We start from the raw sequence: 13115 nt of genomic DNA, 5'->3' as shown, positions 1-13115 counted from the left end.
GGGATCATGTGGGCTACAGGTCACTGAAATAGGGACTCCTATTCTCGCCAATAAATCGCTAATAAAAAACATCACTGGTGAATGTTTCTGGGTGGAAATCTGACCAGTTACTCTTTAGCATTTTCTTTTCCATTTTTATTATGAGATGTGTTTTCTGAGTATTGACACGTCAGGACGCAACTTTTGGAAGGAAAATAATTTTTTTGGGGGGGGGATAAAAACAGTGAGAAGAGAAAACACAGCAAAAAACGGGCGAGAAAGGAACAGCAGAGTGGTGTGATGGAGCCGAGGCTGTTGCTGTAAACATCAGTGTTGATTACAATGAATACGAGAAAACGTGTCGCCTCTGGTAGACTCTGGGGAGAACAGGCTGCTTACTTCTCTCCACTCGCTGCTAAATCTTTCTGTCTGAATTTTTTTTATGTGGAGCAACCCTCAAGCTGTTGGAGGCGGTGGGGTAACACCACGAAATGTGCCATCTCCAAAACAGCACGAGTGTACGGTGGTGGCGAACAAAAAATATCCTGCGACGCGTGTGTGATTCAGTGAGTCAGTTGACGATGGTTCGACAAGGCCACATTACCAAATGATCCATAACAGCCACACAGAGAGATGAGAAAACTGGGTCAAACTGGACCCTGAGAGAGAACGAGTGCAAGTTAGAACAGCCACAGAGCGAGCCAATCGACACTGGATCTTTCTTTTCTCTCATCTCCACATGAGATGGAGATGAGAGGAAGAGTGATGGAGGGAAAAAGAGATGGAGTTGGATGGAGAATCTGTTGTTAGAGGTGTTCAAAATCTAAACCCAGGAGAGCGACGAGGTTCCAACTCATCTGCATTTTAAATGAAGAGGTGAAAGAGAGAAATATAAAGAAATGGAGCAGAGATGGGAGTGAAAGCGATTGGTGGCAAACAGAGATGGAGAAAGAATATAAACAGGAAATAAATCCCATAAGACTAACAAGGGGATGGGTGACACAGTATTAGAGACATGGAGGGAAGAGGAAGAGATATAGCTGGGGCCCGATGTTGAATTATGAAACATTTATTCTGCTAGAAGTCTTTCTTCTTCTTCTTCTTTTTTTCAGATGTTTGCAAGCATAGAAAAACCTGATTGATGGCTTGCCCAGAGACGGAGAAGAAAAACCAAATTGGCCCACATTTGTCACAAGAAACTCTGATCACCACCACGTCAGATCCTGTGGAAAGAACTCAACAGAAAGACGCCCAGCCAAAGCTACCTCCACAATTTAACACTATTGGTGTTATACCAGCAGAAACATGTAAAACAAAACACATAAGTGTTCCTTAGGGTGAAGCAGTGAACCCAGTCTGAAGCCCCATATACACCGATAGTCTTTAATGGAAGGATTAATAACCGACAGAGCAGCAGGAGCTCTGTGGGTTGGACTTACCAAACTAAATACCATCTTAAAAGGTAAAGAATAATTAGAACTGAAATTCATCTCCTTTATAAATGCAATGAACACAGCAATGAGCTGAATTAACATGAACAAAGGTCTAATGGGAATCTGTGCTAACGTTAGCAAGCTAGCTCCAAAACGCTGAATGTAAAAAAGGGACACGGGTTAAATTGTTATAGTTTGATAGATAACGCTATGTGGGTTTCGTGATTAGATACGATTATATAATATAATAATAGTTTATATTTCCTCTATTACAATTTTTATTTTATAAATATGTGTGAATTGCTCCCCCGGTGTGTAAAAGCATCGGCAGTGTTTGTGTAATTACCTTCACCGCCAGCAGGGGGAGACAAAGGTCCCGCACTCCAGCTTTAAGCAGCACACACTGAGTATAATATCATTATCTGGTATAATATCAAAGACTCATCATCATCGGCATAAAAACACAATAAAAATCAGAACATATAAAAATACAAAATGAATACATCTTACAAATCTATTTATTAAAAAAAAAAAAACATGATTCATCACACTCATTGCAATAAAATGAGAAAATCAGGAAACTGGGGAAACCTTGCAGTGACATGTTCAGTGGTGTGTATCAATGCTACGTGTGTGTGTGTGTGTGTGTGTGTGTGTGTGTGTGTTTACTGTTAAAAGTATTTGGCACGGAGCCCTATTATTCACCTGTGTGAATGTGTGTGTGTTAATGATAGTGGTAAAACCCAGTTTGAATACTGCAACGGAGAGGCACACACACCTGTGGGTCGGGTTTATGGAGGCGTATTGGCAGTTTCTGAAGTAACTGTCACCATCAATCAAGCCAAAACACACATATAGATTTAATATTTCTCATAATGGGTTTTCAGCTTAACCCCTTATGACCCTAACTGAATAAAATATCGCTGTCGCTTTAATTGTTGCAAATATGAAATACACTCTTTGAGTATCAGTCCGAGATATTTATGGACTTTGGCGTTCTGTTCTGATTGGATAATAGTTAAAGTTCTGCACTGGCCAATTTCAGAGCCGAGTGGGCAACAGACATTGTTTTAACATCCAATCAGAAGACACACCTGTTTTAAACTTAAACTTTGACTGAGGGTGAAATACGTCATGAAGAGTACAGCTGTACAAGAGCTGTGACCTGACAACAGCCTGATATTGCTCAAAAAGTTCCGATAGTTGCTTAAAATACCTTTTAAAACCATTGAAAAACATGAACCAAAGCCCAGTCAGTGGAGGAAGGGACACAGCCTGGCACGTCTTATTACAAACCGAACAGGGCCGTTTGGATCCTGCTGGGTGTTGGACAGAAACTTCCTCACGTTGTGTGTGTGTGTGTTGTCGCTGGAACTGTGAGTGTGCGTTCACACAGCAGACAACATGATACAAGAATTCATCCATTTGCTATAAAAACACCACAGAGACTCAACAGACGTCGGCTGATTCATGTCGGGAACAGCTGGTCAGCTGGTAATACTTCTGTTCTACATATAGAGTTTCAGTTTTGGCTGTTAAGTGCAAAGTACAACTTTTGAATGAAAGATAAAACATCTCAGATAATATTGAAAAAGGGCCATATCTGGTGTTAAACCACTTTCAAGCTACTTTCTAGCTAGCTAGTGATGTTTAAGGAACAGTCTGACCTTTTTTTGAGCTGAGGCACGAAAATGTTAACTTCCCTTTAAACTCATTCAAGTCATGTGATGTTTAAAATAGTTCAACATTTTGGGAAATAAGCTAATTTGCTAACATGGTTGGCTTAGCTTAGCATAAAGACTGGAAGGGGCGAGAAACCGTAGTCGTGCTGGTGGGCGTTTATATTCACATTGGACACAGACGGGCTAGCTTTCTCCCCCTGCTTCCAGTCTTTATGCTAAGCTAAGCTAACCAGCCTGACCTTTATGCACGAACGTCACATTGATATAAATCTTCTCATGTTGGAAAGAAAGCAAATTCCCCACAATGTTCAACTATTCCTTTAAAAATCAAAAGTGACACTGAGAAACATGCATGATTTTCCTGCTCAAAACATGGAAGTAACAGAGCTTCATGTTGCTCACAGCGTGAACACTTGATTAGTGACTGCTAGCTTCAAAAAAGAAAAAGAAATCTGGATGTCGGATACTTTGATGTCATCAAAATGTAACCCAGGAAAAGGCTTGTGTTGCTCATGTATGACACCAGTCTGTCATTATAAAACAGAACATGCGACTCTTTGTCTCACACTGTAGCACAGCACTCGCACTAACACACACGAGACTCTGGTAAAACAGCAGGATACATTTGTGAATATCTAGAAAAGAAGAGTGCTGTTCAAGTGTTGATCTGGCGAATATGAAGCGAGCAAACCTCCGGTAGTTCAACTATTGGCACCACATACAGTATATCTCACACACAAACACACTAACTGCATATCTCCTCGTAAAGCTTAAAAATGTCTCTCGTTTTAAAATCTCTTAATTTCCAAAAAACTAGAGTTGAGAATAAAAGTAAATCTTGTCCTTTTGTTTAGGTAGGAATACTCTGGGGCGGCGGCTGTAGTGCAATACCTCTCGTGTGGAGAGCACGCGGAGCATTTCCCTTTTCTAGGACTTCTGCTGCCTGTACGAACATGCCGTTTACGCCGTGACAGCAATAAGGCTCAGGCTGCCTAAACCGCCAGTCTCTGCAAATATAAAATAACTTTGTGACTTAACAAGGATATGCTGAGGTCTCTCCATCCCCAACAGCCCCTTGAATTTTACGTGCTTCCTCAAAACAAACAAGGTACGAGACTGGATTACTATCACTAACACATACAGGTCTTTGCAGGGAGCCATGGCATCCGAAGAAAGAAAAAAAAAAAAGTAGTCCAGCATGAGCGCTTAATTTGTTATCCCTAGTTGGTTAAAGAGGCAGCAGATTTGTTTAGTGGTCCTTTATTCCCAAGTGGCAGTGATGTCCTGTTCCTCAAAGAATGAACCTCTGGATTCTTCAGAGTTTCTTGTAGTACTATGGTAAATATATCTGTGTAAAAATCATTGGAAGCGCCACAGATTTCAATGGATCTTCATAGAAATAGAAGTCCCATTGGTGCTTGTAAAAGTTCCCCTGCTCCTCCACTGCAGAGCTGAAGAAACACCTCTTAAAAGCACCGCGATCGACGAGGCTTCTGTTTCCAAAGTCATTTTTACTCCCAACGTCCGTCGCTTGGAAACAACTGGGTGTCCCAGAAATCGTCTATGGGAGTGTGTCTGTCGTGTGTGTGGTGTTTCCTGTGAGCGCTGCAGTGTGTGGGTGCGGGGGAAACTGTTTGTCAGTCCATCTCCAGGTTCATTAGTTTGTTGCGTGAGCGAGGGGTGTGCATGGTGTTGCGGCAGCAGCAATGGGCGCAAACCAGACCCAGGACCAGAGAGAAGAGGCCCACACCTGGAGACACGGCAGAACATGGAGGAGACAACATATTACCAACACTGCTACTAATATTACTCATACATACTGCCATTACTACTGCTGGCGGATACCATGTTTACAACAGCCTAGGTGAATTTTGTTCAGCCATCTGGTTTCCTACAGCGATATAAACTCACATTCTGCTGTGATTTTATTGCAATAAAGGGATGAAAAAGTTGCCGAACTAACTACATCGTGATGAATATCTGTAAGAAGACTGAATCGATGCTTTGTCAGCTCTGCCCGCAAGACGACAAGCAAACAACTTTTAAAATGATTGTTTTCTGAATGGAGTTTGGATTTACCATGCCAACATCGTAGCTGCTACATCAACACTCAAAGTAAGGTCATCTAAATTAGGCAGAAAAAACGGCAGCAACGCTATTGTTCATGCAGATACCAACATAATGTGTAACTTTAAACACTACATAAAATCACAGGGACTAAAGTTAGTTCCTGGCCACGAAAAGTCCCTGCTCTGAGGGGAAGTAACTTTCTGATGACTAACTATTGAGGAGAAGTTTGCAGGACTGAATGTTTGTTATTCACACAGTGAAAGTTCCACTAAATTCTTTAATATTGCTACCAGTACTACTACATCAACTGCTGACATTACTGATGCCTCTAAAGTAAGACTGCCCTTATGAATAGCAACTAAGGATTTCCCCAGCCCTTTTACAAGATCAGTATCAGTGCCAATTAAGGCATATTTTATGGATTGTTATTGGCTATAACCAAGCCTAAATAATTTCAGATTCCTGTCTTATTCAAATCCACTGTGCACCGACAGTGCCAGCTCTCAGAGATGTGTCCTAAATAAGCACGAGCTCAGCACCGTCAGCAAGTCAAACACAAGAAGAGTAACTCTGGTCAGCCAGCAGCCACGTGAACAGAAAGACTCATTTTGGGTGACACTTTGCGGCTGCTCTCGGCTGGACACATTTAAAACTTCAATATCTTGGTCATCTACCTCAACATTTCAGTCCGCTTGTTTACAGAAACAGCCACTATATTGAATAGAGGCTTCAGCTAACACCTGAACATACAACTGTAACATGTTACCTATTGAGGCTGCTACTCCATATAAGAGAGGTAACTTTAGGGAGTCCCACACTGCAGAAGGAGAGAGGACGAGAGATTTGGTGATTAATACGAGCAAAAATGTCAAAACTGAGTTTATTCAGTTGTGAATTAGACATAAATTAATCTCACCAGCAAATTTAACTGTCAAGAAGATTCGAGATGACGTCAGCTCTCCGGCTTGAGTCCAGGCTCCTGTCGAGGCCGACAGGTACCAGGGAGTGGCGACGCAGTGATACTCCCCACTGTCACTGGAAACGCACACAGACACATAGTAAGACTGCAGCTGGGTGTTACACTGATGACCTTCCGCTGTTTACCCATAACCCCACTCACCTGTCCTGAGTGCCATGGATGTTCAGCATGTAGATGTGTGCGTCTTTGCGTTCTATTGAAATGTCACTGGATGAGTTTCGATCGTCTTTCCTCACAACGCCGAAGCGGTCGACGCTGGCCACCTGGGTCGTCGTCTCTCCGCCGCGCAGCCTGGTGAAAAACCAACGCACCTCGTACGCCAGGTCATCTGAGAGAGACAACGGAGAGAGACGATTGAATAAAATTGCGATGTATTTTAATACTAGAATTACCGCCTCACGCCAAGCAGCAGAGTTGCAGTTTCTAAATGTCATCACTTGTGTTGTGTGATAGAGAGTCTTGGGTTTTGTGAGGTCATAGTAACCTCAACCTTCGACCACCAGTTTGCACCGGTTATTTGCTAAGAAATAGATCCCATAAACCAGTCTTTAAACATTTCTATAGAAATGATTTAACTGATGACACTTTTAAAAAGGAGAGAGAATGACAGGTCATTTATTTCCTACTGCAATGCAGAGCTATTTAATTGTCAGGTATATACATTGGATTGATTTCAATAACTTTAATGTGCACCGTGCAGCTGTATTAAGCAGGAAAACAGAAGTTTGGATTGGGACTCGGTATCAGCAGATATTTTATATTAAATGACTCAAATTGGAGTTATGTTGCATTAGAACGTTTCACACGACACAATGAAGACCACAGAACAACTCCATCATCACAACGTTTATAAAACGCACCGGCTGCTGTTCCTTCTCCCATGAAAAAGATTTTTTAAAAAGATGGACATGCAACAGTAAGATGAGGATAATGATGACAAAAGAAAGAAAACCAGGACAAGAGAGAACTTGTGATAATAGATGTAATCTTTAGAGAGGAGGCGAGCGAGCTAATTATGTCGAGAGAGAGAACGAGAGCAAGAACGAGAGAGAGAGCGAGAGAGAAAGAGATAGAGAGAGAGAGCGAGAGACAGAGAGAGAGAGAGAGAGAGAGAACGAGAGAGAGACAGAGACAGAGAGAGAGAGAGAGAGGCAGAGATGGAGAGAGAGCGAGAATGAGAGAGAGAGAGAACGAGAGAGAGGGAGAACGAGAGAGAGAGAGAACGAGAGAGAGAGCGAGAACGAGAGCGAGATAGAGAGAGAGAACGAGAGAGACAGATGGAGAGAGAACGAGAGAGAGAGAGATGGAGAGAGAGAGAACGAGAGAGAGAGAGAGCACGAGAGAGAGAGCGAGAACGAAAACGAGAGAGAACAAGAGTGATAGAGAGACAGAGACAGAACGAGAACGAAAACGAGAGAGAGAACAAGAGTGATAGAGAGACAGAGAGACAGAGAGACAGAACGAGAGACAGAACGAGAGACAGAACGAGACAGAGACAAGAGAGAGAGAGAACGAGAGAGAGAGAGAGAACGAAAGAGAGAGAGACAGAGACAGAGAGAGAGAGACAGAGAGAGACCAGAGAACGAGAATGAGAGAGAGAGAACGAGAGAGAGAGCCAGAGACAGAGAGAGAGACAGAGAGCGAGAGAACGAGAATGAGAGAGAGAGAGAACGAGAAAGAGAGAGACAGAGAGAGAGAACGAGAGAGAGAGATAATGAGAGAGAGAGAGAATGAGAGAGAGAGAGAGCGCCAGAGAACGAGAATGAGAGAGAGAGAGAACGAGAAAGAGAGAGACAGAGAGAGAGAACGAGAGAGAGAGAGAGAGAACGAGAGAGAACGAGAGAGAGAGAGAGAGAGAGAGAGAGAGAGAGAGGAACGAGAAAGAGAGAGACAGAGAGAGAGAAAGAGAGAGAACGAGAGACAAAGCGAGAGAAGCACAACCTAGTCATTAGTCTGTCAGGGAGAGAGGGACTATTAGTACTGTACCTCCCAACACACACAAGTTTGCACATGCAAGCACACACACACACACACACACACACACACACACACACACACACACACACTAAAAGCCTTATGCAGCCTGAGTCATCCTCTGTCATTTAGGAGACAAATAGAGGATACAGATGTAAAAATAAAGAGAACATTTGCGAGTGACGACATGGAGAAAAAGAAAAAAGACAAATTGTGATGAAAAAGAATTACGGCAAAATAAAAAAAAGAGGAAAGAATGAGCGATGGAGAAATGAGGAGGGAGAAAGACGAGAACATAATGAAGAGAAGGACTCACCCACAGCAGAGTAATGAATCACCTCTCAATTTCTCTCTCCTTCTCTTCTTTAATGGTTTTAATATTCAAGTGCTACATCATTAAAAATCAGTAGTACTATGAGCAGCAGTAATAACACTGGCCTTGGTTTGAGCTCCGTGTCCCGTGGTCTTTATATTCATCATCATCTGAAAACTTTGTCCATGTGACACTGAAGTCCACACTTTCATGAAAAATTTAACTTTAGTCCATCATTTCGTCATTAGTCAGATTAGTACAGTTTCCCTGGAACTTCTAAATATGTTCACTTATTACTGATCGCATGAAATTAATTAAATATATATATATATATATATATATATATATATAAATAAAATATTTAAGGTAAAATAAAATGCCAACTGTCGAAGACAAGAAAGAACAAAAGTTAAGTACCTTGAAGTCATAAAAAGCTAAAGTGACGATGATGGTGATGAAGATGCATTAGGACACAGAGAGGGGACGTTTTCTTTTTTAAGAAGTCGTGTGCTCCAGTCAACCAAAGAGGAGGAAACAGGAAGTGACACTGCGGTCGACCGACCACACAAACACCCTCCAGACTCGCTGACCAGAATCAACTGATGAGTAAAGTTTTGCATTCACATCCTGAAGAAAGCCACATGAACACTTACTGTGGCACAACGCTCACTCTGAAGCACTACAGGGAAGCAACTGCTTTGATAATTATAAAAAATCAATTTGCAAGTGAAAATGTAATGGTTCTAGCTTCTCAATTGGGGGAAACAGTTCAATTTCCTTCTCTTACATTGTGGTGATTGTGGACTAAAGACCGGTGAACAATCAATGAATTCATAGTGTACCCTGGTGCCATCAGTACAGCTGATGAAAGCACCCTGACTCTTGGTTTTTAACCAACACTGACAGCACATGGAGGGCGATAAAGAGGCATTTCAAGATGTTTTCTTGGCAGACATATTGTCCACATATGAGGCTTGCTGAGGGCTGGAGGCTTTTCTGACAGAAGGGAACCCCCCAACCAAACTCAGCACTCATCCATCAGTCCCATCGGCACACGTGTCTGTAAAAGAGAAACAGGCCGACTTCACCTGCAAGATGAAGGATGAGTGTGATGAGATAAGAAAGAAGATCTGTTGGGAGTGTGGACTCAGTTTGACCTGATGTGAGGATCACGTCCTGCTACAAGTGATGGATTACAAACAGGTCCAAAGACATTCTGAGCACATAACCGAGTAAATTATCAGAACAAATTCTCACGTTTGAGAAGCTGGAAGTTGCTTATTTGTAAAATAAACTACAATTTAATACATTTGCCTTTAACATATCATGACCCAAAGCTCAAATTCAAATAATCTTGATTTTATTTCCTGCATTAGGATGATGCTTTTATTTGTTGGTAAAGTGTCTCATTGGAATATTTGTTTACAAGTAGCTAAAAATAAAAAGCAACACATTTAAATACGAGATGTTTTCTGTTGACAGGATATATGAAAACTATTTTTAATCCTCATATAATCGCTGTGGACTATATTCTTATATAATCACGTGATTTAAAAACCACCTGGCTGACAGTCACAGGATGTGTGTGTTTCTCTGACGTTCTGATAACACCAGGTTAGCGTCTGACATTGCCGCTAATGATCAAAGGAGCATTTTGCATAATTCCGCAGGACTGGTGCATGAACTCCGGTTGTTTGTTTTCGGAGACGACACCCATATTCGAGGAACGGAGCTATAATTAGAAATCCTCTTTCTCACAGTTAGCCTCCATCCTTTACTTTTCTTTGTTCTCGTCGGCAGAGAGGACGGAGGAGAGGAGAGGCATGGGGATTTGGAAAACATTTAGTGGACGAGGAGATTATTTTTTGTTTATCGCATAAATATAAAAATCAACAGCAAGAGGCCCTCGGCAATGTGAACACATCTCAAGTCTATGGAGAGCATGTAGTATCGCCAGAGACACCCCGCCCCCTCCTGCTGGGAGGTGCTATAGGAGTATCTGATCCACCAGCAGGCTGACGCACAGCCTCTTGCCCACAGCTGTTCCTCTGCTGAAGGCAGACTCTTATCGCCCCCCCCCCCCTACACCCCCCTATATGAGCTCACAAACTCTCTGACCCAAACAGTCACTTGGTAAGCTATAGTGGACACTGTCTTACTGCACTGCTGTGAGGCATATGAAACATGCACTAGCAGGTGATCAAAGGTTAGCAGCTAGCTGAAGATGGCCCCTTTTGTAGCTGAATGTGGGATAATCAATATGACACATAACATCACAACTTAGCCACATAAGTATGATTCATTGCATCGAGAAAAGACCTTGGAGAGAGATCCGTTAGCAGGCTCTCGGCGTAAACACTTATTTTATTCTTCCTTTGTTACGTGGTCAGACGACGCGTTTGTTTCAAGTAACCTCAACTCTTGGTGAAACACCCAATGTCCATCAAACAATGCGTCATCGCTCCCTGGCAATAAGGTGAAAACAACACTGTTGTCTGGTTTGGTGAATCCTGACTAATGACCTTCAAATCAATAAAAAATGTGTTCCATAAAACTGAAGATAAACAAACAGGACTCTCAAAAACAAATCTGTTAATGGATAATCTCACGATCTAAGTCCATTTGAAAGGCCTCTTCACCTGTACAAAAATATAACCCTGTGAGACATTTCGGGTAGTTTTGTTATTAGATGAGTGGTAGGAAAACTGTCCCTCAAAGTGCGAGCTAGTGAGCCGAGCGGTCAGCTGACAGACGAGTTGACGACGACACGGTCCGTCAGAACGCGATGTTAGCTTCACTATTGTTTTAGGTGGTGAAGCAGCTTCAATACGCGGGAGACGGGAGATCCTGGTGATTGGATGTCTCAGGAGGAACTACATCTCAGATAGAAGATCGGCTACTGTCTGGCATAATAAAACTAAAATGGCTGTCTGTGGAAATGAAGACAGTCTGATTGGATTTCTCTCGATTAATCCCTGGAGGAGAGTCCAACGCGTACAACTGCCTGACACACACACACACACATTTACAAAAGACTGACAATTACCAACAGTGCTTCTAATGAAACCGTGTGTGTTCTCTGCTCCATAAAGCAGGACAGCTCTGGTAGAGTGGAATACTAAACACTATAAAAACACTATTTAGCCTCTCAGAAACAAAGCCACTGGGAAGCAGAGTTCCCCTCGTACTCTCTTACATGCCTAATAAGACCTCCGCTAAATGAATGCAAATTCTATTTGATATTTGGCATGTTTGACTTGCAGATGGCTTCTGAATACACGCCATGAATACACGAGATACACTGTTGCTGCATTCATTAGGCCAGCACCTATATTTCTATAGAAGCTCCAATATCTGCTCTGAATCAAACACTACAGCATCTCAACTTTTAAATTGTAAGTCCTTTAAAGGAACATTCACTTTCCCATTTTGGTTTTAATTCTCCGGGGCAATTCATTGACACTTAATGTAATGATTACACTGGAATTAGTTTTTTGCTCGGCTTCGATAATCAGGTTTAAAACACGAGAATTAGACTAGAAATGTGAAGTGAAGTACATTTCTAATCCAAGAACAACTTCTCCACCTCTATTTGAGTTAGGGACCAGTTTCAGTCTTGATATAAACAATGAGTGTTTGAATATGTTTCTATGTATAGATGTATATCTGTGTGCACTGGAGGCCCAGAAGAACAAGCAGCTGCAGTAATGGGGATCCTCTCAACTATAATAACCGACAGCTAAACCAATCACAGTCTTTGAACCTTTGACACTAATCTGAGGTTTGTCCTGTTGAATGTCTCCAGAACAGAAGAAGCCTCAGCGTGCGCTCCTGTTGTTGAAAAACCTGCAGTTAAAATCTGCCATTTCTGAGGATTCCTTTAAAGCGGCATTGCGGTTTAACTGGAAGACCTAATGGAGTGAAGACGATGGCTCTGCTGTTCAGGACTATCAGAGCAACATTTCCAATTTGGGTTTTACGGTCCTCTCCTCGGCTCTCTTCCACTCCTGCTTTTATACCCCTCTTCCATCTCTCTCTTTATGTTTGGTTAGCCGCCATTCGCTCTCCATTTTTACTACAGTATAAATGTCCAGAGTGAGACAGCGTCTGATGTTTTCAGTCGCTTCTGCTGAACACCTGAAGAAAAAAAAAAGCAGTAGTTTCTTTTGCAGTCATCTAGAGGCCACTGGATAGGAGAGAGGATTGTTATGACAACTGAATAAATGGCTTGAATGAAACTTTTTATCTGAATTTTGTCTCACGTCTCGGTACTTTCAGAACTCAGAAGTGGGCTGAACTTATAGCAGAAAGAGCCGTTTCTTCTTTTTATACAATTTATCTCCCTATAACTGAAAAACAACATGAGATTTGATCCGTTTCATCGCATTCAAATTCAGTGCGAGCGTGGAACTGAAACAAATAGCATCAAAGCGAAGAGTAAGTTTGCACCAATATGGCCTTTTGGAGTGCATTTCATAGCCACTCGACTACTAGCTTTATGAAAGCTGCTCGTGGACACTGGTGGCTCCAACTGGAACCATCGTCAATATAATCTGCTTTTAGTTCACCAGAAACGGTTAATGGAGTGAGAATCATTTAGACTTTCCATCATCCGCTCTCCTCACCACTTCATATTCTTAACTGTCCGTCCTCTCTTCACTTTCTGTTCAACAGCTCTTCCCATT

General features: G+C 42.1%; 1 protein-coding gene across 1 annotated transcript in view; it reads right to left on the bottom strand.

The window, feature by feature from the left end:
- Positions 1–1912: 1912 nt before the first annotated feature.
- Positions 1913–13115, bottom strand: part of ptgfrnb (prostaglandin F2 receptor inhibitor b) — a 45577-nt gene continuing 34374 nt past the window's right edge. The window contains 4 exon segments of the mRNA XM_029448973.1: positions 1913–4844; positions 5931–5981; positions 6081–6199; positions 6285–6471. Of these exon segments, the coding sequence (XP_029304833.1) occupies positions 4732–4844; positions 5931–5981; positions 6081–6199; positions 6285–6471 (470 nt within the window). The 3' untranslated portion in view covers positions 1913–4731.

This window comes from Cottoperca gobio, chromosome 2 (assembly GCF_900634415.1).
Source record: "Cottoperca gobio chromosome 2, fCotGob3.1, whole genome shotgun sequence".
NCBI classification, from domain to species: domain Eukaryota; kingdom Metazoa; phylum Chordata; class Actinopteri; order Perciformes; family Bovichtidae; genus Cottoperca; species Cottoperca gobio.
Note: the sequence above shows the minus strand (reverse complement) of the source record. Positions and strands in the feature narration are given on the sequence as shown.